The sequence below is a fragment of the Nerophis ophidion genome, linkage group LG14, assembly GCF_033978795.1.
Source record: "Nerophis ophidion isolate RoL-2023_Sa linkage group LG14, RoL_Noph_v1.0, whole genome shotgun sequence".
In the NCBI taxonomy this organism is placed as follows: Eukaryota; Metazoa; Chordata; class Actinopteri; order Syngnathiformes; family Syngnathidae; genus Nerophis; species Nerophis ophidion.
In genome coordinates, this window is record NC_084624.1 from 54344493 (window position 1) to 54370671 (window position 26179).

Consider the following 26179-nt stretch of genomic DNA (forward strand, 5'->3'; position numbering starts at 1 on the left):
CCTCCAACTTAGGGAGGTGGGGGGGTGGGGGGCGTGGTTAAGAGGGGAGGAGTGTATTTACAGCTAGAAAAGTACAGATTGGATTGTAACCTATTTAAAACATGACATCAAAAATACTTATTTCTTGTGAGAAATCATTACGATGATCAGTGTTTCCACAAAATTAAATATCATTAATTATTAACAATAACATAGAGTTAAAGTTAAATTGAGCAAATTGGCTATTTCTGGCAATTTATTGAAGTGTGCATCAAACTGGTAGCCCTTCGCATTACCCAAGAAGTAGCTCTTGGTTTCAAAAAGGTTGGAGACCCCTGTCGTAGATGTTACTGTCACATATGCATGTACAGTAGATGGCAGTATTATACTGTTTAAAAGTTTCATGACATTACTGTTTACGGTAGAGGAAAACGTGACTGCTGTTGTTGTTTGTTGTTTCCGCGTTAATGTAACTGCCTAACAATAAACCCATATAAGAAACCAAGAACTTGCCCTCGATCATTCTACAGTTATAACTGTTTATATTGTGGGAAAGCGGACGTGAAAACAGGCTGTCCTCACTCAGGTCCGCATGGAGTCTCCCGGAAAATCCGGGAGGGTTGGCGCACACTCACACACACACAAACACACACACACACACTTGCGCCTTAATGGTTCCAAAGATTAGACATTGATAGGAAAATGTTGTTTACAAAAATTTATTCATACAAATCTTACAACACTTTTTGGACATTGAGCAACATGTAAGATCCCCCCCTCCTCCTACACCCAGGCGATGATGTCACTTTGTACTAAAATGTTCACTTTTTTTCAAACACATGAGATCAAAATCCAACAAAATGACGTCAGGTAAGGCGTTTGGCGCTTTTTTTTTTTCTGCTTTTTTCCCCCCCCAGAACAACAGGCTTTTTCATCTTACACCCCAATTGTCTTCTTTTTTTTCTTCTTCTTCTATATAGTAATACACATACAAATTATTATATTTATTATAGAGCCAAAAAACATGTTTTTTCTTTTAAATTTTCAACATAGGTCATTATGTGCACAACTCTCACAGACACTGAACACCCCATAATCATGCACACACACACACACATACTCACACACACACACACACTGCCTGCTTCTTTGACATATATTCTATAAATATATTGGTATATATATATGTATTTATATATATATATATATATATATATATATATATACATACATACATACATATATACATACATATATATATACACACATATATATATATATATATATATATATATATATATATATATATATATATATATATATATATATATATATATATATATATTTATATATATATTGTAAATGAATTATTGGTCATGCTTGAAGAGAGGAAGAAAAGGTCGCCTAATTCTAACACCAATGGGCCCTAGAGACCAACTGAACTTTCATAAGCTAATGGACTTGCAGCATTGTAGGGCCACTAAAATTGCCATCTGTCACTTGTGGCGATTTCGTTTTTTAATTTCTTTTTATTCGGTTTTTTTTTTTCATTCATTCATTTCTTATGCACTATTTTTTTTAAACATCAAAGCCAGAAGCCACCTCCGTCATCAACACATGACATTTAGGTCCAATACACCAAAAAAACAAAAAAACAAAAAACATGCATCCCCATCAGACATTCACACTATAGGATGAAAGCATTCGCTTTATATATATTAAAAAAAAAAAGTAAATAAAATTTAAAAAAGCTGCTTTTGCGCCTTATTTTCTGCACAAACATGACAATCGTCTGAAACAACCAAGACAAAAAAATATATATACATCTTAAAATACCATCCATTAAAAATAATAATCAACCCGTCGGAACCAGCACAAAATGTCACGTGATCTGGCCGGATGGAGCGCGGCAAAAGCAGCATGCGTCTAATTAGCGTCCGCAAACTTCAAGCTCTTCTATGGCGCACCTGGCAGAGGTAAATAATAACAATGACAACAACAACAACAACAACAACCATAATAATAATTAAAAAAAATCAAACAATACTACTAATAATAACAATGTGTGATATGTTTAATTAAGCAGCAGCAGAGGCGCGCCAAAACCCTGCAGGGTGCAGCAACATGATTGGAGGACACTTGCGCGCGCACACACACATTAAATATGACACACACACACTCACACACACACACACACACACACACATTAATGATATCGCATGCTCACCGCTTCTTTGGGCCTGTTTTCGTCAACAACACTTAAAAAAATAGCTTACAAAAATAAGTGTAACATTCAATACGTTGATTGTCTTTTTTTTTTAATCAATTTATTTTTCTGCATATGATTATTTAATAGTTTTATGATATATATATATATATATTGTTCTTTTCAAGCGCGTAACGTTGAAGGTGCACAATTATGATTTTTTTTTGTTTTTGTTTTTTTGTTATTGTAACATCCATCCATCTTGAAACAAATGAAATATCGGTCCAACGTGACTGTGCGTTATCATTATCAAGTGCCTTTTTTTTTTACCCAAAAAAATAAACGAAAAAAGGAAAGGGGGGGGGCAAAAAAAAAAAAACATTATTAATAAAATATTAATTTTAATGGCTTGACTTCATACATAAATACATGTTGAAAGAACACAGGCACAATCCACTGCAGCTATATCTGAATGATGGGGTCCTCATAATAATAATAATAATAATAATTTAGTGTACACAGCCTGCGTGACTACAAATAGGCGAGTCGACGTCCTTTAGTCCGGACTCTCTGTCTGTACCTTCGTCCCAGAACTGCTGCCAGGTATTTCTGCACCGCCATCTGCTTCCGGTAGCGGCTGTAACTGTCGGTAAAAATCCCGTCTGAATGTCTCTTGGATAAAGGTTCTACTTCGTCCTCCATGCTGGCATCCTCACTGCACAAAATAGCAAGGGGGAGGGAAAAAAATGGCATCAAATTTAAATTGCACCAAAAAAAAAAAAAAAAGTATTAATAATGCATTCCTTTGCCTTTTTTAAAAAAATATTTTTCTATGATTTAAACCTGATAAATAATTCATTTCTAGGCCATTTTATATTCTGACGCAAGTTTTTTTTTCTGTTTTTTTTTTTACTAGAGACAGAAAAAAAAATCAATTTATGGATTAATCACAGATAAATATTTCAGCATGTAAAAAAAAAGAAAGCTGCCTTTAGGACAACATTGACGCACAAATGATGGAGAAAGAAAAAACAACATATAAAAATGACGCACAGATGCCCTTACCCTGCACGAATTGTCATCAGAGAATGCAGATAATGTCTCGTTGTTAACTGACCCAGGATCTCCCTCAAGGCTCTATCTAACTCCTCCTCAGCATGCCTTTCTGCTCTGAGGTGATAGAACGCCAAAACACACACATCGTCAGTGGCGCGAAAAAAAAAAAAAATTAATAATAAGGGACGGATGAGCAACTTAAAATGTAGATTTTTCTTTTTTTTTTTTAACACATTTTAAAGTGTGGAACGAATAAGATGAAAGGGAACAGGCAGCACGTGTTTATTAAATAAAAATAAAAATAAAAAATTAAAAAATTGTGGCGTACCTTTTCTCGGGCGGGTAATAGAGCGCGTAGTTGTCGTCGTTCAAGGACGCGGCGCTGCGTATCGCCAGGTGGTCGCCGTCGAAGCCCAGCTCGCCTAAAGAATTGCCGTCCTCGAAGGCGTCGTTGTCCAGCCTGCACACGGACGCCACAACACACATGTCACCTTCTCTCCACTCCCACCACAAAAAAACAAAAAAAACATTGCATTCGTTTTTCCTATATGTGCAAAAAATAAAAAAACCTACATAAATAAAAAAAAAACCACGCCCCAAAAAAGTCAGAGTGAAGAAATAAAAAAGAAATATATCAGCATCTTCCTCTCCTTGTGACGCAGCCTCCTCCTCCTCCTCCTCCTCCTCCTCCTATCCATTGCACTCTCATTTTTAATAAGGGGGGGGGGGGGGCACCAGACAGATACCTCCATGCAATTTCCACTGGCACCCCTCCCAAGCACCCACCACCCAAAAAAAAACAAAACAGCCATGTTTAATGAACATGCGCTTGGTTTTGCGCGTAATTACGCAGCGCCACGCTTGGCTGAGGCTTGCATTAGTTCTTGCATGATGCGTGACACCTACCTAATTTTGGGGTAACTTAATCCTAGGGGGGTGCAGAGGACGCCGTAGTGCATTAAGATCCCGTAGACGAGCAAGATTAAAGTGGCTTTGCTCGAACTGGCCATGCTGGTTCGTCAGGGAGCAGAAACAAAAACAAGCACAATTCATATTTAGGAGTAATCACAAATATCATAATCATAATTTAGTTTAAATAAAAACAAAAATAAAAGACACATTTTGGCATGCAGGGAATGGGACGATGAGGTATCAATTAGTGAAATAATTTGATTTGATTATTGAAGTTTGTTGAGCGGGTGGAGCTCCTACCTCTAAGCCGGGGAGCGGAGCGTGCTGCTGGGTTGCGGTCCGGGCGCGGCTCGCCTTGCCTGCTGCTCTGCTGGCTGACTGAGTGAGATCTTCCTCACTTGTCTCCTTCCTTCTTTAATATTCCCCCCGGTAAGCACCTTTTTTCTCTCTCTCTCTCTCTCTCTCTCTCTCTTCTTCCTCCACACAAAGAATCACTGCGTCCAAGAGGAAAGTCTTTCTAAAGCTGCTCCTCCTCCTCTACATAGCTTTGTGCTTCTGCTCCAAACTTTTTTTTTTTCTGCCCTGGATTTTTATCTTTAAGTATGGCCAAGCCTGGCCCCCACCTCCTCTCTTCCTCCTCCTCCTCCTCCTCCTCAGCATCATCAGCATCATCCTCATCTTCCCTCCCTCCAGTAAGTCAGGTTAAGGATACCATGGACGTCATCAAGCCTTCCTCCTGGAATATAACATAATGGTACAGTTGCTTCCTCATGTTTGCATTCGTCAGACCCCCACCCACCCTGCAGCTCAGCCTCTGGAAGTTTTCTTACTAACTTTCGAGCTTTTTTAAAAAAAAAAAAAAAAAAAAGCAACACTATATTTACTCTAATGTGCACATAAGATGTGCTGCATTTTGTAACTCATAGGACTCCTTCAATAATGAATCATCACATTGAATCGGATGCTTTGTTCGTAATGTTGGAGCAAATGCACCTTTATGACCTTGCCTGAGGTTTTTTACGCTTACAATCCCTGCAGAACACCTGGAAACCTGCTTTCTCTCTATAATGAAGACAAAGGCCTATGAATCAACAAGGTGTTACGTTATCTTGATTTTACAGTAAAATTCGCCAGAAATCAACCATAGAACTTGTAACTGTACCGTTTATCCACTTAGAGTAATGCACTGTGTGACAGTCTCATGCCGTGCGGGTTCCCAGGACCATCAAGGAAGGACATGATCGAGCAGGTTTGACTCCTGTTTATTTTTCAATAACTTGACTGCGGCGTCACTCCCGGCACGCCCCGTCTCTCCGCTCGGCCGCATTCTCTGCCTCCTCGCCGGCTCCGCCTCTCCACACACTGTTACAAACAACAGGTGTAGATTCTTCACTGACAAAATGCCAGATCAGTCAGCAGAATGTTTCTGTGCACAAATGATACGCTTCATTTTGTAACCTTTAGGTCCCAGAGTGGTCCGTCTTTTGACTCCTTCAATAATGAATCATCACATTGAATCGGATGCTTTGTTCGTAATGTTGGAGCAAATGCACCTTTATGACCTTGCCTGAGGTTTTTTACGCTTACAATCCCTGCAGAACACCTGGAAACCTGCTTTCTCTCTATAATGAAGACAAAGGCCTATGAATCAACAAGGTGTTGCGTTATCTTGATTTTACAGTAAAATTTGCCAGAAATCAACCATAGAACTTGTAACTGTACCGTTTCATTTACAGTAATGCACTGTGTGACAGTCTCATGCCGTGCGGGTTCCCAGGACCACCAAGGAAGGACATGATCGAGCAGGTTTGACTCTTGTTTATTTTTCAATAACAAGCTTGTCTGCGGTCGGGACACTTTTCAGCTCCTTTTCCACTGCTCGTTCCTCGGTTGCTTTTCAGCCGCTGTTGTCGTCGTCCTTGTCTGCTCTTTGTTGCTTTCGCTACGCCGTCGCTGCTGTGGGCTCTCCTTCTCCTTCTGCCTCGTTCTCTCCTTCTTCTCCACTTTTATACAGTGTGAGGAGAAATGTTAATTGTGTACCAGTGCGCGATTCTTGCACCTGCACTTGACTGCGGCGTCGCTCCCGGCACGCCCCGCCTCTTCGCTCGGTTGCATTCTCTGCCTCCTCGCCGCCATCTTGGGCCGGGCTCCAGCGTGCCCTGCCCCGCTGTTCGTTCGCCGGCTCCGCCTCTCCACACACTGTTACAAACAACAGGTGTAGATTTTACATTGACAAACTGCCAGCTCGGTCAGCTGAATGTTTCTGTGCACAAATGATCTGCTTCATTTTGTACCATTTAGGTCCCAGAATGGTCCGTCTCTTGACTCCTCCAATAATGAATCATCACATTGAATCGGATGCTTTGTTCGTAATTTTAAAGCAAATGCACCTTTATGACCTTGCCTGAGGTTTTTTACGCCTACGGTCCCTGCAGAACAGTTGGAAATCTACTTTCTCTCTATAATGAAGACAAAGGCCTATTAATCAACAAGGTGTTGCGTTATCTTGATTTTACAGTAAATAAAATAAAAACGGTCAACTCATTCGCCAGGATTTTACTGTAAGACTTGTAACAGTACCGTTGTTCCATTTACAGCAGGGTTGTCAAACTCATTTTAGAAAGAGAAAAATCTACTCCCAAGTGGGCGTATAGATTACTTAGAAATAAAGACAACTTCAGATTGTTTTCTTTGTTCAAAAATAGAACAAGCACATTCTGAAAAATACAAATCATAATGTTGAGGTTGTTTACAATTACATGTTGTGGTTAATAGTATTGTTCCTTTATTTCTCCTTATTTATACCATCCATCCATCAATCTTCACGGGGGCAGCAGCCTAAGCAGGGAAGCCCAGACTGTCCTTTCCCCAGCCACTTCGTCCAGCTCTTCCCGGGGAATCCCGAGGCGTTCCCAGGCCAGCCGTAAGACATTGTTAGGACCTGATCTAGGAGGTGACCCCAGGATGCAGAGAAGGGAGACAGGGTGGAATTACAAAAAAATGTATTTGACAAAAAGGGATAACTAAGGGCGATGGGGCAGAAAACGCACACCATGAAATCTGGACAAAAAGGTTCATCAGCTGTCTGCTGTAAAAAAGGGCCAGGGCCGACTGAGAACGGCAAGAGTCGAACAAAAGTTATCCTTTTACCTCAGGGGGACTAGGAGATAAACACATGGAGGTTAGGGAATTCAGGACAAAGAAGCGAAAACATACCAGGTCAGGTGGAGCAGGTGCATACTGGAAACAATAACCGTCGAGGCCAAGCTGACAGTGAGCAGCCTAAATACAGGTGTGCTTAATTGCGAGCAGCTAGGTGTGCCTCAGGGTCCGCCCCTCACCGAGGACGAATTAATAAAAGCACAGGTGCAGACAAAGGAGACGGCAGGAAAACACTAAAAACACACCAGACATAGTCTTCCCAACGTGTCCTGGGTCTTCCCCGTGGCCTCCTACCGGTTGGACGTGCCCTAAACACCTCCCTAGGGAGGCGTTCAGGTGGCATCCTGACCAGATGCCCGAACCACCTCATCTGGCTCCTCTCCATGTGGAGGAGCAGCGGCTTTACTTTGAGTTCCTCCCGGATGGCAGAGCTTCTCACCCTATCTCTAAGGGAGAGACCCGGAAACTCATTTGGGCCGCTTGTACCCGTGATCTTATCCTTTCGGTCATGACCCAAAGCTCATGACCATAGGTGAGGATGGGAACGTAGATCGACCGGTAAATTGAGAGCTTTGCCTTCCGGCTCAGCTCCTTCTTCACCACAACGGATCGGTACAACGTCCGCATTACTGAAGACGCCGCACCGATCCGCCTGTCGATCTCACGATCCACTCTTCCCCCACTCGTGAACAAGACTCCTAGGTACTTGAACTCCTCCACTTGGGGCAGGGTCTCCTCCCCAACCCGGAGATGGCACTCCACCCTTTTACGGGCGAGAACCATGGACTCGGACTTGGAGGTGCAGATTCTCATTCCGGTCGCTTCACACTCGGCTGCGAACCGATCCAGTGAGAGCTGAAGATCCCGGCCAGATGAAGCCATCAGGACCACATCATCAGCAAAAAGCAGAGACCTAATCCCACGGCTACCAAACCGGAACCCCTCAACGCCTTGACTGCGCCTAGAAATTCTGTCCATAAAAGTTATGAACAGAATGGGAAACGGGACCGACTTACTGCCAGCAATGTGGACCAAGCTCTGGCACTGATCGTACAGGGAGTGGACCGCCACAATCAGACAGTCCGATACCCCATACTCTCTGAGCACTCCCCACAGGACTTCCCGAGAGACACGGTCCAATGCCTTCTCCAAGTCTAAGTCCTTATTTATACTTTCTGAATAAATGATGTGATCGTGTTCATCAGTCAACTCCTTGCTGTTCATTTTCAATCTATCCAGTTCAAAAAATAATATCAAAATCAAATTACAGGATGTTATTTATGTAGTTTGATCATTTTCCTCGACGGGTGCATGAACATAATGTTTTTTTAGTATTTTTTTTTTTAATCGTAGGTAGCATAATCAAAAGATACAAATAATTGCTATTGTGACATCTAGTGGACACATTTAAAACAGAAGTTTCTTTCATTCAAAAATTTCGGCTCATTTTTGTACTTAGCAAACTCGTCCCGCGGGCCGGATAAAACCTGTTCGTGGGTCTGATCCGGCCCACGGGCCTTTACGTTTGAAACCCCTGATTTACAGTAATGCACCGTGAAAACAACAACCTTGGATTTTACTTTGACAAACTGCCAGCTCAGTCGCCAAAATGTTTCTGTCAAAAACAACAATCAGTTTACAGTGCATAGATTCAGGGCTATATACGTAAAAATTGATTGATTGATTGATTGATTGATTGATTGATTGATTGATTGATTGATTGATTGATTGATTAGAGAAAAAAATGAGCTGCAGGTTTGTTACTGTGATGCTTGGCTGCCATGGTGGTGTGGTTTTGTTCTCTGGTGGATGCAGGCGGAATGGACACAGCGTGAAGGTAAAAATGATCATTTATTTAACTACAAAACAAACTAAGAACACTAAATGGTCCCTAGTGTGTGAATGTGAGTGTGAATGTTGTCTGTCTATCTGTGTTGGCCCTGCGATGAGGTGGCGACTTGTCCAGGGTGTACTCCGCCTTCCGCCCGATTGTAGCTGAGATAGGCATCAGCGCCCCCCGCGACCCCAAAAGGGAATAAACGGTAGAAATGGATGGATGGACAAACTAAGAACAGAAATACTTGCAAAAAGGCACTACAGACAAATCAAAAGAACTAGCATGTGAGCTAGAAAGAACAAAATACGCTAGCATGTGAGCTAGGGAAATAAACAAACAAATAGCGTGGAAGCTAACAAGTATCAAAAATAGTCTTTACCACAATGAGGGATAGAGACATCACCTGAAACACCAATTTAGACTGCGACACCGAAGGAACAAAAAGGGCAGGCTTAAATAGAGGGAATGATCATAGAGCAGGTGCGTGTGAAAAACAAGATGCAGGTGACACTAATATGAAACTACGGCAACGGAACAAAACAAGAAGTCCCACCAGGAACTAAGGGTGTCAAATAACAAGATGAGATACAAAACAGAACCAAAACCAGAAAATTACATGATCCGAGCCGCGGATCAGTACAGTTACCCTAAAAATCAAAGCCATGGTTGGTACATACGGTGCATTACTGTGAATTAGTGTTGTCCCAATACCAATATTTTGGTACCAAAATTATTTAAATACTTTTCTGTACTTTTTTAAATAAAGGGGATCACAAAAAATGGCATTATTGCCTTTATTATAACAAAATTTACTACGTTACATTTTCAGAAACGGTATAGTACTGAATATGATTCATTAGTATCACGGTAGTGTACTAATAACGGGATACCGTACAAGCCTACTGTGAATATAAAAAAACAGTGCCACATTTTTTTTTGCGGTATATGAAATTCTGGCGACTGAACTGCCGGTATTTTACCATACAACTACTAATGTGTAAGATTTGGAGTACACTCATCCCTCGCCACATTGCTCTTTAAATGTACATGGCTCATACTTGCCAACCTTGAGGCCGTGGTTGGGGGTGGGGCGGGGGCGTGGTTGGGGGCGTGGTTTAGAGGGGGGGAGTATATTTACAGCTAGAATTCACCAAGTCAAGTATTTCTTATATATATATACATATATATATATATGCAGCTGAGATAGGCGCCAGCGACCCCAAAATTCTAGATATATATATATATATATATATATATATATATATATATATATATATATATATATATAAATAAGAGAAATACTTGAATTTCAGTGTTCATTTATTCACACATATAGACACACATAACACTCATCTACTCATTGTCGAGTTAAGGGTTGAATTGTCCATCCTTGTTCTATTCCCTGTCACTATTTTTCTAACCATGCTGAACACCCTCTCTGATGATACATTGCTGTGTGGCAAGCACAAAAGTACTTTCATCAAATGCACTAGAGTCTGGAATCTTCCATCTCTCCCTAGCACGGCCCAAAACCGGTCAATCTTTGCTTCCTGATTAAGATCTTCACTGCCAAGCACTTGGTAGTCCACTTCTTCTTCCCGGAGGCTATCCAGGTCCAATCACAGCTGCAGCTTGGAACGTACAAGCGTATTTCTTATTCTTACTCGTCGTCGGTGTCACCATGGCTGTATGTTCCTCGTTGTTCTTCTTCGTCTCCTTGTTGTGTGCGCAGTTGTGCACTGCACTCTCTAAAAGCCATAGATGTTATTGTCACATATGCATGTACAGTAGATGGCAGTATTGTCCTGTTTAAGAGTGTCACGACATTCCTGTTTACGGCAGACGAACTGCTTTACGGTAGACGAAAACATGACTGCTGTTGTTGTGTGTTACTACCGTGCTGGGAGGACGTTAATGAAACTGCCTAACAATAAACCCACATAAGAAACCAAGAACTCGCCCTCGATCATTCTACAGTTATAACGTCATTGGGCAGACACACTGTTTATATTGTGGGAAAGCGGACATGAAAATAGGCTGTCCTCACTCAGGTCCGCATGGAGCTGGAGAGGGCGTGGCCTCCAGCTCCGCCTGAATTTCGGGAGATTTTTGGGAGAAAATTTGGTTTTCGGGAGAGGCGTTGAATTTCAGGAGTTTCCGGGAGGGTTGGCAAGTATGACATGGCTTCACTGTATTGCAAATATTTATTTGTATTTTATTTTTAAGCATATTCTACATCTTATTTGTTGTAATTAATAAATGAATACTAAGGTATTGGCCACCAGACGAGACTAGGGCTCCTAGAGTCAGAACAGTATATCTTATTTATTGTATTGAAGGAGTGTAAATGTGACTTATGTGGGTGTTATTTCAAGTTAATTAGCATATCGTAAAAAGAAACATACTTAGAAAGGTTTTAATGCTCTAGCTATGAAAATATTAAATTAAAAAAAAAAAAATGATTTCGACTACGCTGGGTTTCATTTACCACAATTGTTCCCGTAACAACTTGACAGCAATAAAAGCAGGTACAAATATGTGCTAATAATGCAACACAATCACGCCACAGGGTAGAAAATGGAGATGCGTCACATACTTACAAGCAGACTTTGTTGCGCAGCAGAGAATTGGAATTAAAAAAAGAAAAATAGGCCACTTAAAAGCCTACTGAAATGAGATGTTCTTATTTAAACGGGGATAGCAGCTCCATTCTATGTGTCATACTTGATCATTTCGCGATATTGCCATATTTTTGCTGAAAGGATTTAGTAGAGAACATCCACGATAAATTTCGCAACTTTTGGTTGCTAATAAAAAAGCCTTGCCTGTACCGGAAGTAGCAGACGATGTGCGCCTGACGTCACGGGTTGTGGAGCTCCTCACATCTGAACATTGTTTACAATCATGACCACCAGCACCGAGAGCGATTCGGAACGAGAAAGCAACGATTTCCCCCATTAATTTGAGCGAGGATGAAAGATTTGTGGATGAGGAAAGTGAGAGTGAAGAGCTAGAAAGAAAAAAAAGGCGAGGGCAGTGGGAGCGATTCAGATGTCATTAGACACATTTACTAGGATAATTCTGGAAAATCCCTTATCTGCTTATTGAGTTACTAGTGTTTTAGTGAGATTATATGGTACCTGAAAGTCCGAAAGGTGTGGCCACGGGTGTGGTGACCATTAGTGTCTCCGGTGGGAGGAGGCAAGAGAGTCCGCAGCTGCAGGAGGACGCAAGCTCCGCTCATGTCTACGGTAAGAGACGACTTATTACCACACTTTTCTCACCGAAACCTGCCGTTCGACCGCTCTGTTCCTTAGTAAAGCTTCACCTTCGGGAATGTAAACAATGAAACACCGGCTGTGTTTGTGTTGCTAAAGGCGGCCGCAATACACTGCTTCCCACCTACATCTTTTTTCTTTGACGTCTCCATTATTATTTGAACAAATTGTAAAAAGATTCAGCAACACATATGTCCAGAATACTGTGTTATTATGCGATTAAAGCAGACTACTTATAGCTTGGATCGGGCAGGAAAAAAATGTCCGCTACAACCCGAGACTTCACGCGCACAGCGTCATCATACGTGTCATCATACCGACGTTTTCAACAGGATACTTCACGCAAAATTTAAAATTGCAATTTTATGTCTCCCGGCTGGCCTGGGAACGCCTCGGGATCCCCCGGGAAGAGCTAGACGAAGTGACTGGAGAGAGGGAAGTCTGGGCTTCCCTGCTTGGGCTGCTGCCCCCGCGACCCGACCTCAAATAAGTGGAAGATGATGGATGGATGGATGGAATTTAGTAAACTAAAAAGGCCGTATTGGCATGTGTTGCAATGTTAATATTTCATCATTGATATATAAACTATCAGACTGCGTGGTCGCTAGTAGTGGCTTTCAGTAGGACTTTAAGTAACAACTTCTACCCTTAGTTCCCAAAATGGTCCCTTTCATTAGCCTTGACCAGGTCCATATTTGACAAAATTTGACACCTTTTATTTGTGGATAAGTATAAGCTGAGGTAGGGTCCAGCTCAATCTTGACCCTGAAGAGAAGAAGAAACTGAGCATTTATTCAAATAACTTTTTACTCTTAGGTTTCAAAACAACTGAAAAAACCTTAATTGTTATATTAAGGAATACAATGATTTGCAAATAATTTTCAAGCCATATTCAGTTGAATATGCGACAAAGACAACATATTTGATGTTCAAACTGATTAAAATTTTTTTTTTTGCAAATAATCATTAACTTTAGAATTTGATGCCAGCAACATGTGACGAAGAAGTTGGGAAAGGTGGCAATAAATACTGATAAAGTTGAGGAATGCTCATCAAACACTTATTTGGAACATCCCACAGGTGTGCAGGCTAATTGGGAACAGGTGGGTGCCATGATTGGCTATAAAAACAGCTTTCCAAAAAATGCTCAGTCTTTCACAAGAAAGGATGGGGTGAGGTACACCCCTTTGTCCACAACTGTGTGAGCAAATAGTCAAACAGTTTAAGAACAACCTTTCTCAAAGTGACATTGCAAGAAATTTAGGGATTTCAACATCTACGCTCCATAATATCATCAAAAGGTTCAGCGAATCTGGAGAAATCACTCCATGTAAGCGGCATGGCCGGAAACCAACATTGAATGACCGTGACCTTCCATCCCTCAGGCGGCACTGTATCAAAAACTGACATCAATCTCTAAAGGATATCACCACGTGGGCTCATGAACACTTCAGAAAACCACTGTCACAAAATACAGTTTGTCGTTACATTTATAAGTGCAAGTTAAAACTCTACTATGCAAAGCGAAAGCCATTTATCAACAACATCCAGAAACGCCGTCGGCTTCTCTTGGCCCGAGATCATCTAAGATGGACTGATGCAAAGTGGAAAAGTGTTCTGTGGTCTGACGAGTCCACATTTCAAATTTATTTGTGGAAATATTCGACATCGTGTCATCCGGACCAAAGGGGAAGCGAACCATCCAGACTGTTATCGACGCAAAGTTCAAAAGGCAGCATCTGTGATGGTATGGGGGTGTATTAGTGCCCAAGACATGGGTAACTTACACATGTGTGATGGTATGGGGGTGTATTAGTGCCCAAGACATGGGTAACTTACACATGTGTGATGGTATGGGGGTGCATTAGTGCCCAAGACATGGGTAACTTACACATGTGTGATGGTATGGGGGTGCATTAGTGCCCAAGGCATGGGTAACTTACACATCTGTGAAGGCACCATTAATGCTGAAAGGTACATACAGGTTTTGGAACAACATATGCTGCCATCTAAGCGCCGTCTTTTTCATGGACGCCCCTGCTTATTTCAGCAAGACAGCGCCAAGCCACATTCAGCACGTGTTACAACAGCGTGGCTTCGTAAAAAAAAGAGTGCGGGTACTTTCCTGGCCCGCCTGCAGTCCAGACCTGTCTCCCATGGAAAATGTGTGGCGCATTATGAAGCATAAAATACGACAGCGGAGACTCCGGACTGTTGAAGGACTGAAGCTCTACATAAAACAAGAATGGGAAAGAATTCCACTTTCAAAGCTTCAACAATTAGTTTCCTCAGTTCCCAAATGTTTATTGAGTGTTGTTAAAAGAAAAGGTGATGTAACACAGTGGTGAACATGCCCTTTCCCAACTACTTTGGCACGTGTTGCAGCCATGAAATTTTAAGTTAATTATTATTTGCAAAAAAAAATAAAGATCTTGAGTTTGAACATGAAATATGTTGTCTTTGAAGTGCATTCAATTGAATATGGGTTGAAAATGATTTGCAAATCATTGTATTCCGTTTATATTTACATCTAACACAATTTGTCAACTCATATGGAAACGGGGTTTGTACACGATTGCAACAAAGAGTAAACATTTAAATGTTTTTGATATAATGTAATCACCAAGCACACAATGTCATTACCATCACCAGTAAGTCCAATTAGGCTCACAATAGGAAGTCCCAGGCTGCGTGAGGTACTTATAGCCTGCACCCAAAACCAAAGACCTCCTCCGGGAGACAATGCTCTCTTATTTATGAGATTTACGGTCACTTTTCCCCTCATTTTTTCCCGATAATCGCCCCTCCGCCGGATGCCTCATCCAGTAGAGCACGAGGCAAAGGGTTAGGAGGGCTTGATGGAGGCCGAGCGTCCATTCATCCATTCATCCATCCATCCATCCATCCAGCCATCCTTCCATCCGCCGACTAATGAGATTGGAGCGATGGTATGACGCAGAGTGACTCTTAAAAGAAACTCGTTTGTCCAAGTTGTGTGATTCATCCAATCAGGCTCGGATGACTTTGACCCGGCCCCTATGGTACACACACACGTTCGCCGGCCTACACCACCAATCCATACCTCGGCTTGCCTCACTGAATCACACCTGAGACTCAAACAACCGCACGTTGCAGAGCACCCCCCCCCCCCCCCCCTTCACCACCACATTATCACCACCGTGTTTACTCTGACGCAATATGACGAAGGTAGCCAGTCAGCGGCGCAGAGGGGCCTGACGTCCACACCCCCTTTACACCACTCCAACTTGTTTGCTTGGATACATGTTTCCTTCAGGCGGTGCTTCTCCATTATTTTCCCTTACCACCCCACCCCCAACCCCCATGAGAAGAAAAAAAATGTTTGCGCCTCGCCATCTCAATAAATTGTATAATAAGTACACCTCTGCGTAACATTGTATCCTCCATCCATCATCCATCCATCATCTTCCGCTTATCCGAGGTCGGGTCGCGGGGGCAGCAGCCTAAGCAGGGAAACCCAGACTTCCCTCTCCCCAGCCACTTCGTCTAGCTCTTCCCGGGGGATCCCGAGGCGTTCCCAGGCCAGCCGGGAGACATAGTCTTCCCAACGTGTCCTGGGTCTTCCCCGTGGCCTCCTACCGGTCGGACGTGCCCTAAACACCTCCCTAGGGAGGCGTTCGGGTGGCATCCTGACCAGATGCCCGAACCACCTCATCTGGCTCCTCTCCATGTGGAGGAGCAGCGGCTTTACTTTGAGTTCCTCCCGGATGGCAGAGCTTCTCACCCTATCTCTAAGGGAGAGACCCGCCTCCCGGCGGAGGAAACTTGTGATCTTATCCTTCCGGTCATGACCCAAAGCTCATGACCATAGGTGAGGATGGGAACGTAGATTGACCGGTAAATTGAGAGCTTTGCCTTCCGGCTCAGCTCCTTCTTCACCACAACGGATCGATACAACGTCCGCATTACTGAAGACGCCGCACCGATCCGCCTGTCGATATCACCATCCACTCTTCCCGCACTCGTGAACAAGACTCCTAGGTACTTGAACTCCTCCACTTGGGGCAGGGTCTCCTCCCCAACCCGGAGATGGCACTCCACCCTTTTCCGTTGTATCCTTATTAACATTAAAGAAAGAAAACAACATAAATTTAACAATAACTTTATTAACATAGGTTTTTAGTCTGTGACCCCATCAAGGCCCTGCGATGAGGTGGTGACTTGTCCAGGGTGTACCCCGCCTTCCGCCCGATTGTAGCTGAGATAGGCGCCAGCGCCCCCCCGCGACCCCAAAAGGGAATAAGCGGTAGAAAATGGAGGGATGGATGGATGGACCCCATCAAGTTGATGAAAAAAAAAAAAGTATCCTTTTTTTGATTGACTTAAACCGGGGGTCACCAACCCGTGGCTCTTTAGCGCCGCCCTAGTGGCTCTCTGGAGCTTTTTCAAAAATGTATGAAAAATGGAAAAAGATGAGGGGGAAAAACATATGTTTCGTTTTAATATGGTTTCTGTAGGACATGGGTGTCAAACTCTGGCCCGCCGTATAATTTAATTTGGCCCTTGAAACAATCTCAAAAGTAACATTAGAACTGGCCCGCCGCTGTAACACCACATTCACCGCTAATACTCCCGATTTTCCCGGAAGACTCCCAAAGTACAGTGCCCCTCCCAAATTTCATCCCGGACAACAATATTGGGGGTGGGCCTTAAAGGCATTGCCTTTGGCGTTCTCTACAACCTGTCGCCACGTCCACTTTTCCTCCATACAAACAGCGTCACATAATATATGCGGCTTATACACTCACTCAAGTGAATGCAATGCACACTTGGTCAACAGCCATACAGGTCACACTGAGGGTGGCCGTATGAACAACTTTAACACTGTTACAAATATGCGCCACACTGTGAACCCACACCAAACAAGAATGACAAACACATTTCGGTAGAACATCCACACCGTAACACAGCATAAACACAACAGAACAAATGCCCAGAATCCCTTGCAGAACTAAATTAAATTTTAAATTTAATTTAATTTATTTAAATTTTGATACGCCATTTATTTAAATTTTGATACGCCATTGATATTTTTTGATTATTATTATTATTTGAAACTCGATTGTGCATGTCACTACAAAGTTATATAAGCCTTGCTTGTTTAATATTCAATGTAAAACTGGTTTGGGTCCCTATTAAAAGGTTAATTTGTTCAACCTCGGCCCACGGCTTTGTTCGCTTTTAAATTTTGGCCCACTCTGTATTTGAGTTTGACACCCCTGCTGTAGGAGGACAAACATGACACAAACCTCCCTAATTGTCATAGAGCACACAGTTTATATTAAACATACTTCACTGATTCGAGTATTTGGTGAGCGCCGTTTTGTCCTACTAATTTTGGCGGTCTTTGAACTCACCGTGGTTTGTTTACATCAGGGGTCACCAACCTTTTTGAAACCAAGAGCTACTTCTTGGGTACTGATTAATGCCAAGGGCTACCAGTTTGATACACACTTAAATAAATTGCCAGAAATAGCCAATTTGCTCAATTTACCTTAAATAAATACATCTATATATATAAATAAAAAATGGGTATTTCTGTCTGTCATTCCGTCGTACATTTTTTTTCCTTTTACGGAAAGTTTTTTGTAGGGAATAAATGATGAAAAAAAAACACTTAATTGAACAATTTAAAATACGAGAAAACACGAAAAATAATGAAAATGTAATTTTCAAATATTGTTTATCTTCAATTTCGACTCTTTAAAATTCAAAATTCAACCAAAAAAAATGAAGAGAAAAACTAGCTAATTTGATTTTTTTTGAAAAAAATTTAAAAATAATTTATGGAACATCATTAGTAATTTTTCTTGATTAAGATTATTTTTACAATTTTGATGACATGTTTTAAATAAGTTAAAATCCAATCTGCACTTTGTTAGAATATATAACAAATTGGACCAAGCTATATTTCTAACAAAGACAAATCATTATTTCTTCTAAAATTTCCAGAACAAATTTTTTTTTAAGAAATTCAAAAGACTTTGAAATAAGATTTAAATTGGATTTTTTACAGATTTTAGAGAATAATTCTTTGGAATTTTAATCATAATAAGTTTGAAGAAATATTTCACAAATATTCTTCGTCGGAAAAACAGACGCTAAAATGCAAAATCGAATTAAAATGTATTTATTATTCTTTACAATAAAAAAATTAATTACTTGAACATTGATTTAAATTGTCAGGAAATAAGAGGAAGGAATTTAAAAGGTAAAAAGGTATATGTGTTTAAAAATCCTAAAATCATTTTTAAGGTTGTATTTTTTCTCTAAAATTGTCTTTCTGAAAGTTATAAGAAGCAAAGTATCAATCAATCAATCAATCAATCAATCAATCAATGTTTATTTATATAGCCCCAAATCACAAATGTCTCAAAGGACTGCACAAATCATTACGACTACAACATCCTCGGAAGAACCCACAAAGTAAAAAAATAAATGAATTTATTTAAACAAATGAAGATCTAGTCTTTCAAATATTCAAGTTTCCTTTAAGTCCTCTTATTTCAATGCATATCTCATAACACACTGACTGTATGTAATATGGCTTTGAATTTTTTGTGGCTCCAGACAGATTTGTTTTTGTATTTTTGGGTTGCCGACCCCTGACTTAAACCATTTCATACTAAAAAATGTAATTAATAAACTCAATAAATAATGAATTCAAGTTGATCAACAACATTATCTCAGGAGCACAATGTATGAAACACTTTCACCTGCAAAAAAATACAAAATAAAATTAAACAAAATTTCTGTTGATTTTTTAAATTTGTATTTTTATTAAAATGAAGAAGCCAGTAATAATGGCTACAATGAGCAATGTTTTGCAGTGCACGGCATTTCGAAGCGCGCTTTGACGCATGACACGACAAAAACAGGGGCCTAAGAAAAACGCATTCCTCCCAATCCAAAAATATACCGCGGAAGTTAACGCGCTTTTATTTTGAAAGTGCAACACAGCGTCATGTGACTTCCTCCGACAGCTCCGATTGTGGGGGCGGGAAAGAGAGAGAGAGAGAGGAAGAGAGAGAGACAACACTAGCAAGCTAACGGTCTGTTAAGAACATTATCGTGAATATTGATTGTTTTTAACGTCTTGTATTTATATTTAGAAACCATGTATTTCGAGTTACGTCGTCTTACTTAAGGCACGGTGACTTGTTTATTATTTAATTGCTAACCTCGTCAGTGTTCCCAAGTAACAACAAGACTAGCTAAAATGTTCTGTCATCTCCTTCCAGATAGCAAAGAAAGAATGAAACAGCAACACTAACATCACTTAATTACACTCCACCATTTGTCAACATGTCTACAATGATATCAGATATGATGTGCAATTATGTCTCACAGTAGAATGATAGTACATAGATTAGTGAGGCAGGTAAAGTAATGAAAGGTGGAGAGACTGAAGGGGAAGTCATCCATCCATCCATCCATCTTCCACCGCTTATCCGGAATCGGGTGGCGGGGACAACGGCTCCAGCAGAGACCCCCAGACTTCCCTCTCCAGATCAACATTAACAACTCAACTTCCTCCTAGGGTACCCTGAAGCGTTCCCAGGCCAGAGAGGAGATGTAATCCCCCCACCTGGTCCTTGGCCTGCCGCGGGGTCTCCTCCCAGTGGGACGTGCAACGAGGACCTCCTTCGGCATCCGCACGAGATGCCCGAACCACCTAAGCTGGCTCCTTTCCAAGCGAAGGAGCAGCGGCTCTACTCCTGAGTCTCTCTTGGATGACTGAACGTCTCGCCCTATCTCTAAGGGAGATGCCAGCCACCCTTCTGAGGAAACTCATTTCGGCCGCTTGTAATCCCACCTATGGTCATGAAATGACCATAGGTGAGAGTAGGAATATCGATAGCTCGGTAGACCGAGAGCTTTGCCTTCTGGCTCAGCTCTCGTTTGGTCACAACAGTGCGGCAGAGAGACTGCAATACTGCCCTAGCTGCTCCGAATCTCCGGCTGATTTCCTACCCCGAGATACTTTAACTCCTCCACCTGGGACAGAGTCTCGTCCTCTACCTGGACTGGTTTCCTGCTGAAAACCCTGGCCTCAGATTTGGAGATGCCGACCCTCATTCCAGCCGCTGAACACTCGGCTGCGAAGCGATCCAGTGAGAGCTGAAGGTCACGAACCGAAGGTGCCATCGGGACCACATCATCTGCAAACAGCAGTGACGCAACCTTTAGCCCCCCCGAGACGTGGACTCTCTCCGCTATAGTCACGACTCTGCAGAGAAATCCTGTCCGTGAAAATCACAAACAGGATATGTGACAGATCGCAGCCTTTGCGGAAACCAACCCCCACTGGAAACGGATCCGACTTACATCCAAGCACCCGGACACAACTCTCGCTTTGGTTGTACAGAGATTGGACGAAGGTGAAGTTATGAATGAGTGAAATATTTATTAGTCTGTTATTACTTTTTAAACCAGCACTTTTATTTTAACATGACAATTACTAATAAAGTCAAGGAAGAGAAGGTAGTGACCGATGGATCTGCATGTAAGGGGTTATTTCCAAATCACATTAATGATTATAATAAAAAAGAACAGCTGATTTTTTAAAGATACATTTAAATGATTAATTATTTCATCATTTCAATATTTTGTGTGTGTGTGTGTGTGTGTGTGTGTGTGTGTGTGTGTGTGTGTGTGTGTGTGTGTGTGTGTGTGTGTGTGTGTGTCCGCCCCAATATTGAACCTGTTCTTACGCCCCTGACGATAGGGACCACACACACGCATAGAGTGAGGACACAATGCCATCTTGTGGACTCGAAAGGAATGACAGATGGATAGATAGATAGACGGACAGACAGATCGTGCGTCTCTCAAAATTTCCCCTCAAACAAAGTGCATTTCTATAAAATTATTCATTTTGTTAAACTATTATATATTTTGTACCGAGTCATAGTCAGACCAACCTAGGGACCTACTGTAACAACAGACTATTTATCGTCCGACCTACCTACTGACTGACCGACTGATTGACCTATCATCCCACCTATTGTTTTACTGACCGACCTACCTATTGATCAAACTATTACCTGATTAACTTACAGACCAACTGACCTATTGTCCCACCTATTGTCTTACTGACCGACCTACCTATTGATCGAACTATTACCTGATTAACTTACAGACCAACTGACCTATCGTCACACCTATTGTCTTACTGACCGACCTACCTATTGATCGAACTATTACCTGATTAACTTACAGACCAACTGATCTATCGTCACACTAATTGTCAGAACCTATCGTCCAACCTACCGAACAACTGACCGACCGACCTAATGACCGATTGGCCTATCAATCAGCCTACTACAGATCGATCTACTGAGCAACTCATTGTTTGACCTATCGTCCCTCCCACCGACTGACCTATTGACCGACCAACCTATCGATCGACCTACAGACACACCAAACGGCCAACCTAATGTCCTGCATATCAATTGGCCTACGTCTTGTCACACCCATTTATCGCCCGACCAATCGATCCAAAAAAATATTTTCAAACAACGCATTCATTCCTTTTTATGAGATATTTGTTTTAAATGACAAATAAGAGGCCCATAGCTTCCTTCTTTGCAAGTGTGGTCCTATATATAAGTTGTGTCAAAGTTTGCCTCGGGGCACACAGGGACATTTTTAGTGGCCCTCGACGTGTTCTGAAAATTAAATGAATTAATTTACTATTTGCTTTGACACTTGAAGCACAAAGACTTAGATAACAGCTAAGGTTAAATAATACTAATGTATTGGTTTAGTGGAAAAGGTTGTCACTTTGCAACCGGACGTTTTGCAAGTGTGTGTTCTACCATAAAGGTATGTCGACTATAGGCACTCCTTTTGTTGCTTTGGCCACATGTTTTGGGTGATTGTCATGTTGGAAGACCAATCCACGACTGATTGGTTCTCATTCTCAATACCTTAGTCTAGGCCTGGGTCCCATTCATTTATGTGTATATTGAGATAACTATGTCGATTTCTGCACAGTGGATTTAGGATACTATGGATCAGCACCTCATTATACTATTGGCTAAGTTTTGTAATCATAAATGTAAGTTTCTCAATACCCGACCTGTTTTTTTTGTGCCTTTAAAAAAAGAGTTAGAACTTTAATTACTTTCTACCTTTTAACATCCAAAGAGTTTAAATTTGGATTATTTACGGAACTTGTGTGAGCCTATGGCTTTACACTTTGTTTTACACACACACATATATGTATATATATATATATATATATATATATATATATGTGTATATGTATGTACGGGGAAAAAATATATATGTATGTGTGGGGGGGGCAAATTTTTTTTTTATATATGTATATGTGTGTATGGGGAAAATATATGTATATGTATGTGTGGGAAAAAAATATATAAAATATATGTATATATATATTTTTTTCTTTCACCCACATATATATATATATATATATATATATATATATATATATATATATATATATATATATATATATATATATATATATATATATATATACTGCATTCTATTTTGGTTGCTTTATGTTTTGTACTGTTTTTGTACTTGTTTTGATTATTAATATTTCTTTGCATATACGTAAGTGTTGCATATTATGGATAAAGGTTTAGAAAAATTTAAAAAAATAAATAAATCATTATGGGTCAGCAAAACACCCCAGATTTAATTGAAATGACACTTAGCATAAAAACTGTCACACTTATAAATTATTTTCTTTGTTGATAATTCCCATATTTTTTTAAACATGCACTTAAAATGTACGTCATTTCATAATTTTTCATATTTTTCTCTGCCATACAAAACAACCGTCCCCATAGAGCAGGGATGTCCAAAGTGTGGCCCTGGGGCCATTTGCAGCCCGCAGGTCATTTTTAACGGCCCCACGGCACATTTTAAAAACACTATGGAAAAAAATTAAAAACATAAAAAGTGGTATAAATGAGCAAACAGGTGAAATGTAACAAGAACATGTTGCAATGTTGACTCTAATAACACAAAGCTGCCATGCAGGCTGTTTCTTTCTTTAAAAAAAAAAAAAAACGCTCCAATTACGTCACATTGAACATTCCATTTTGAGATATTTTTGGGGGCAAATGTTGCATGTTTTGTGTTTGCTATATAAAAAACTGAGCTGTTTTTTTAAAGAATGGCCTAAAACGAACAAACAAAAAACACTTATAATTGACGGATGTATCTGAAGTTAATCTCGAGACCATTGTGTTCAAAGTAAACAGTAAAAAAAAAAATCAATCAATCAATCAATCAATGTTTATTTATCTAGCCCCAAATCACAAATGTCTCAAAGGACTGCACAAATCATTACGACTACAACATCCTCGGAAGAACCCACAAAAGGGCAAGGAAAACTCACACCCAGTGGGCAGGGAGAATTCACATTCAGTGGGACGCCAGCGACAATGCTGACTATGAGAAACCTTGGAGAGGACCTCAGATGTGGGCAACCCCCCCCCTCTAGGGGACCGAAAGCAATGGATGTCGAGCGGGTCTAACATGATACTGTGAAAGTTCAATCCATAGTGGCTCCAAGACAGCAGTGAGAGTCCCGTCCACAGGAAACCATCTCAAGCGGATTAGCAGCGTAGAGATGTCCCCAACCGATACAGGCGAGCGGTCCATCCTGGGTCCCGACGAGCGGTCCATCCTGGGTCTCGACTCTGGACAGTCAGTACTTCATCCATGGTCATCGGACCGGACCCCCTCCACAAGGGAGGGGGGGACATAGGAGAAAGAAAAGAAGCGGCAGATCAACTGGTCTAAAAAGGAGGTCTATTTAAAGGCTAGAGTATACAGATGAGTTTTAAGATGAGACTTAAATGCTTCTACTGAGGTAGCATCTCGAACTGTTACCGGGAGGGCATTCCAGAGTACTGGAGCCCGAATTGTTAACACTTTTATGAGTAGGACCCTTTTTGGATCATTGTGTTTTGTTTTTAAGTGTCATTGCACACAAAAAAAAATGTGAATCAAAATCAATGGTGTTATGAGTTGTTGACCTTTTTACGGCTCCAATTATTATATCATCTCAAATATTCTACTTAAACATTTTATTGGTTGAAAATATAGCATATTTTGTGGGTTTTTTTTAATGAAAAAAACAGGGTTTTCTTTGACAAAAAGACCAAACAACTTAAATATTTAAAAACGTCAAATTAAAAGATAGACCTAATGTTGATCTCTGGAGATTTAAAACTTGAATACGGTAATAATAAAAATAATAATACTGAATAATGACACATTTTTAAAATTTTATTTTTTACAAAACCCTTTGGGGTCCCAGGGATCAAGCCTGAATGGAGGCGTAAATGTATATTTTTTTTATTCATGTATTGGTTTTTAAAATAAATGGCCCCCGCTTGCTTTGATTTTTCAGTGTGCGGCCCTCAGTAGAAAAAGTTTGGACACCCCTGCCAAAGAGCAAAAAAACGTCCCACACACTAAATCCTCCACTAGGGGGCGCCAAACGTTTGGTTAATGGATTTTAAAAAGGGTCCTAACGTGAAGCTTCACTGTCTACATATGTTTAGTTTGAATAGTTTTCAGTGCAAATGTTTGATCTAGTAGTCACAATTATATGTATTTACGTATTCTCCAATTAGTTAAAATATGTATTTTCATCCCAATGTCCAAACAAGAGCGGCCATGTTTGGCGCAAGGGAGAGTCGACGGTGGGACGTTTGCGTCTAAACGGGAATTACCACCATCTCCTCGAAAGCCAATGTGAATTGTTAGAACTAAATGTCTGAATTAAATTGTGTACAAACCATATGGGAAATGAATTTAGTTTGAGAGTGAAATTATTTACAGTCGCTTAACGCTCAACAGACGTTCATACGAGGTTAAGTTCATGGTATGGAAGGTGTTGGGAATCCAAACGTCTACATTTACGAGTTGCAGCCAGTCCGTGAATGCATCGTCGTTCCCTCTCGGGCCTCGGCTGCTAGCCCGGCTATTGTGCGGGAGACAAGTCCCGAGCACTCGGACATTTAAAGCGGCATTTTCCCCCTCTTATGTCTGTTCAACGAATACCCAACACCGGTCTGCGTCCCCCCCCTTTCTGAAGGGATATCCGCGCTTCCGGCGGATGATTTGGAGCCCCCGGTGGAGTAGTTAGTAGGCATGGGACGGACGACTGAGATTTGATCGTGCGTGTCTCGACTTTGGACGTAAAACAACAACAAAGGGAGGACAGACCGAGACGAAGACAATAAGACCGAGGAGACAAAGACAATAAGACGCATGTAGTCTGACTCCGACGCTGCAGCGATCGCTTTTAAAGGTAAGGTTGGAAAGAAAGTGCCTTAAGAAAGTGGAGCAAGAGGCCTGGTAGTTTTTGTGTTGCTGCACAAAAAAAAGTTGAAAATTGTGTAGTTGGATTTTTTTTTTCTTGCACTGTGAGGACAGGGAGTGTCGTTTTTGAGCACAACCTTTACTGGAATGGTGATAACTAAACAATGCGCGGGTGAGCTAATGTTGTTCAACGCTAGCTGCAAAACAACCCAATTACTCGTTAAAGGCCTACTGAAATGCTATTTTCTTATTTAAACGGGGATAGCAGGTCTATTCTATGTGTCATACTTGATCATTTCGCGATATTGCCATATTTTAGCTGAAAGGATTTAGTAGAGAACATCGACGATAAAGTTCGCAACTTTTGGTTGCTAATAAAAAAGCCTTGCCTGT

At 41.1% G+C, this 26179-nt stretch overlaps 2 protein-coding genes and 1 long non-coding RNA gene across 5 annotated transcripts in view; 2 read left to right on the forward strand and 1 right to left on the reverse strand.

Moving 5' to 3' along the window:
• Positions 1 to 698: 698 nt before the first annotated feature.
• On the reverse strand, positions 699 to 4723 carry LOC133568875 (glucagon family neuropeptides-like). Of its 2 annotated transcripts, XM_061921061.1 has the most exons (5): positions 4454 to 4723; positions 4148 to 4252; positions 3570 to 3701; positions 3251 to 3355; positions 699 to 2900 (listed from the first exon to the last, which is right to left on the reverse strand). In XM_061921061.1, exons 2-5 carry the CDS (start codon positions 4249 to 4251, stop codon positions 2717 to 2719), a joined length of 525 nt encoding a protein of 174 aa, XP_061777045.1. In that variant the 5' UTR covers position 4252; positions 4454 to 4723; the 3' UTR covers positions 699 to 2716. The 2 variants fall into 2 exon arrangements, with proteins under 2 accessions (XP_061777045.1, XP_061777046.1); XM_061921062.1 differs by lacking the exon at positions 3251 to 3355 and having other exon boundaries at positions 1228 to 2900.
• A 14729-nt stretch (positions 4724 to 19452) lies between these two features.
• LOC133568988 (uncharacterized) lies at positions 19453 to 21053 on the forward strand. The gene is made up of 2 exons (XR_009809722.1): positions 19453 to 19521; positions 20010 to 21053. It is a non-coding gene; the product is annotated as an uncharacterized LOC133568988 (long non-coding RNA).
• Positions 21054 to 25400: 4347 nt separating this feature from the next.
• Positions 25401 to 26179, forward strand: part of yes1 (YES proto-oncogene 1, Src family tyrosine kinase) — an 83481-nt gene continuing 82702 nt past the window's right edge. For both annotated transcript variants that reach the window (XM_061921064.1, XM_061921063.1), the window contains exon 1: positions 25401 to 25775. The gene's annotated coding sequence lies outside the window, so the exon portion shown is untranslated. The remainder of the gene's footprint in view (positions 25776 to 26179) is intronic.

Bases quoted from the DNA above. Each gene is read 5' to 3' on its own strand.
- LOC133568875 (XM_061921061.1), bottom strand. From the start codon at position 4,251: ATGGCCAGTTCGAGCAAAGCCACTTTAATCTTGCTCGTCTACGGGATC. The intron at 3,702-4,147 runs GTAGGTGTCACG...GTCCGTGTGCAG, and splicing joins TTAAGTTACCCCAAAATTAG to GCTGGACAACGACGCCTTCG. The intron at 2,901-3,250 runs GTAAGGGCATCT...TATTTTGTGCAG, and splicing joins CTGATGACAATTCGTGCAGG to TGAGGATGCCAGCATGGAGG.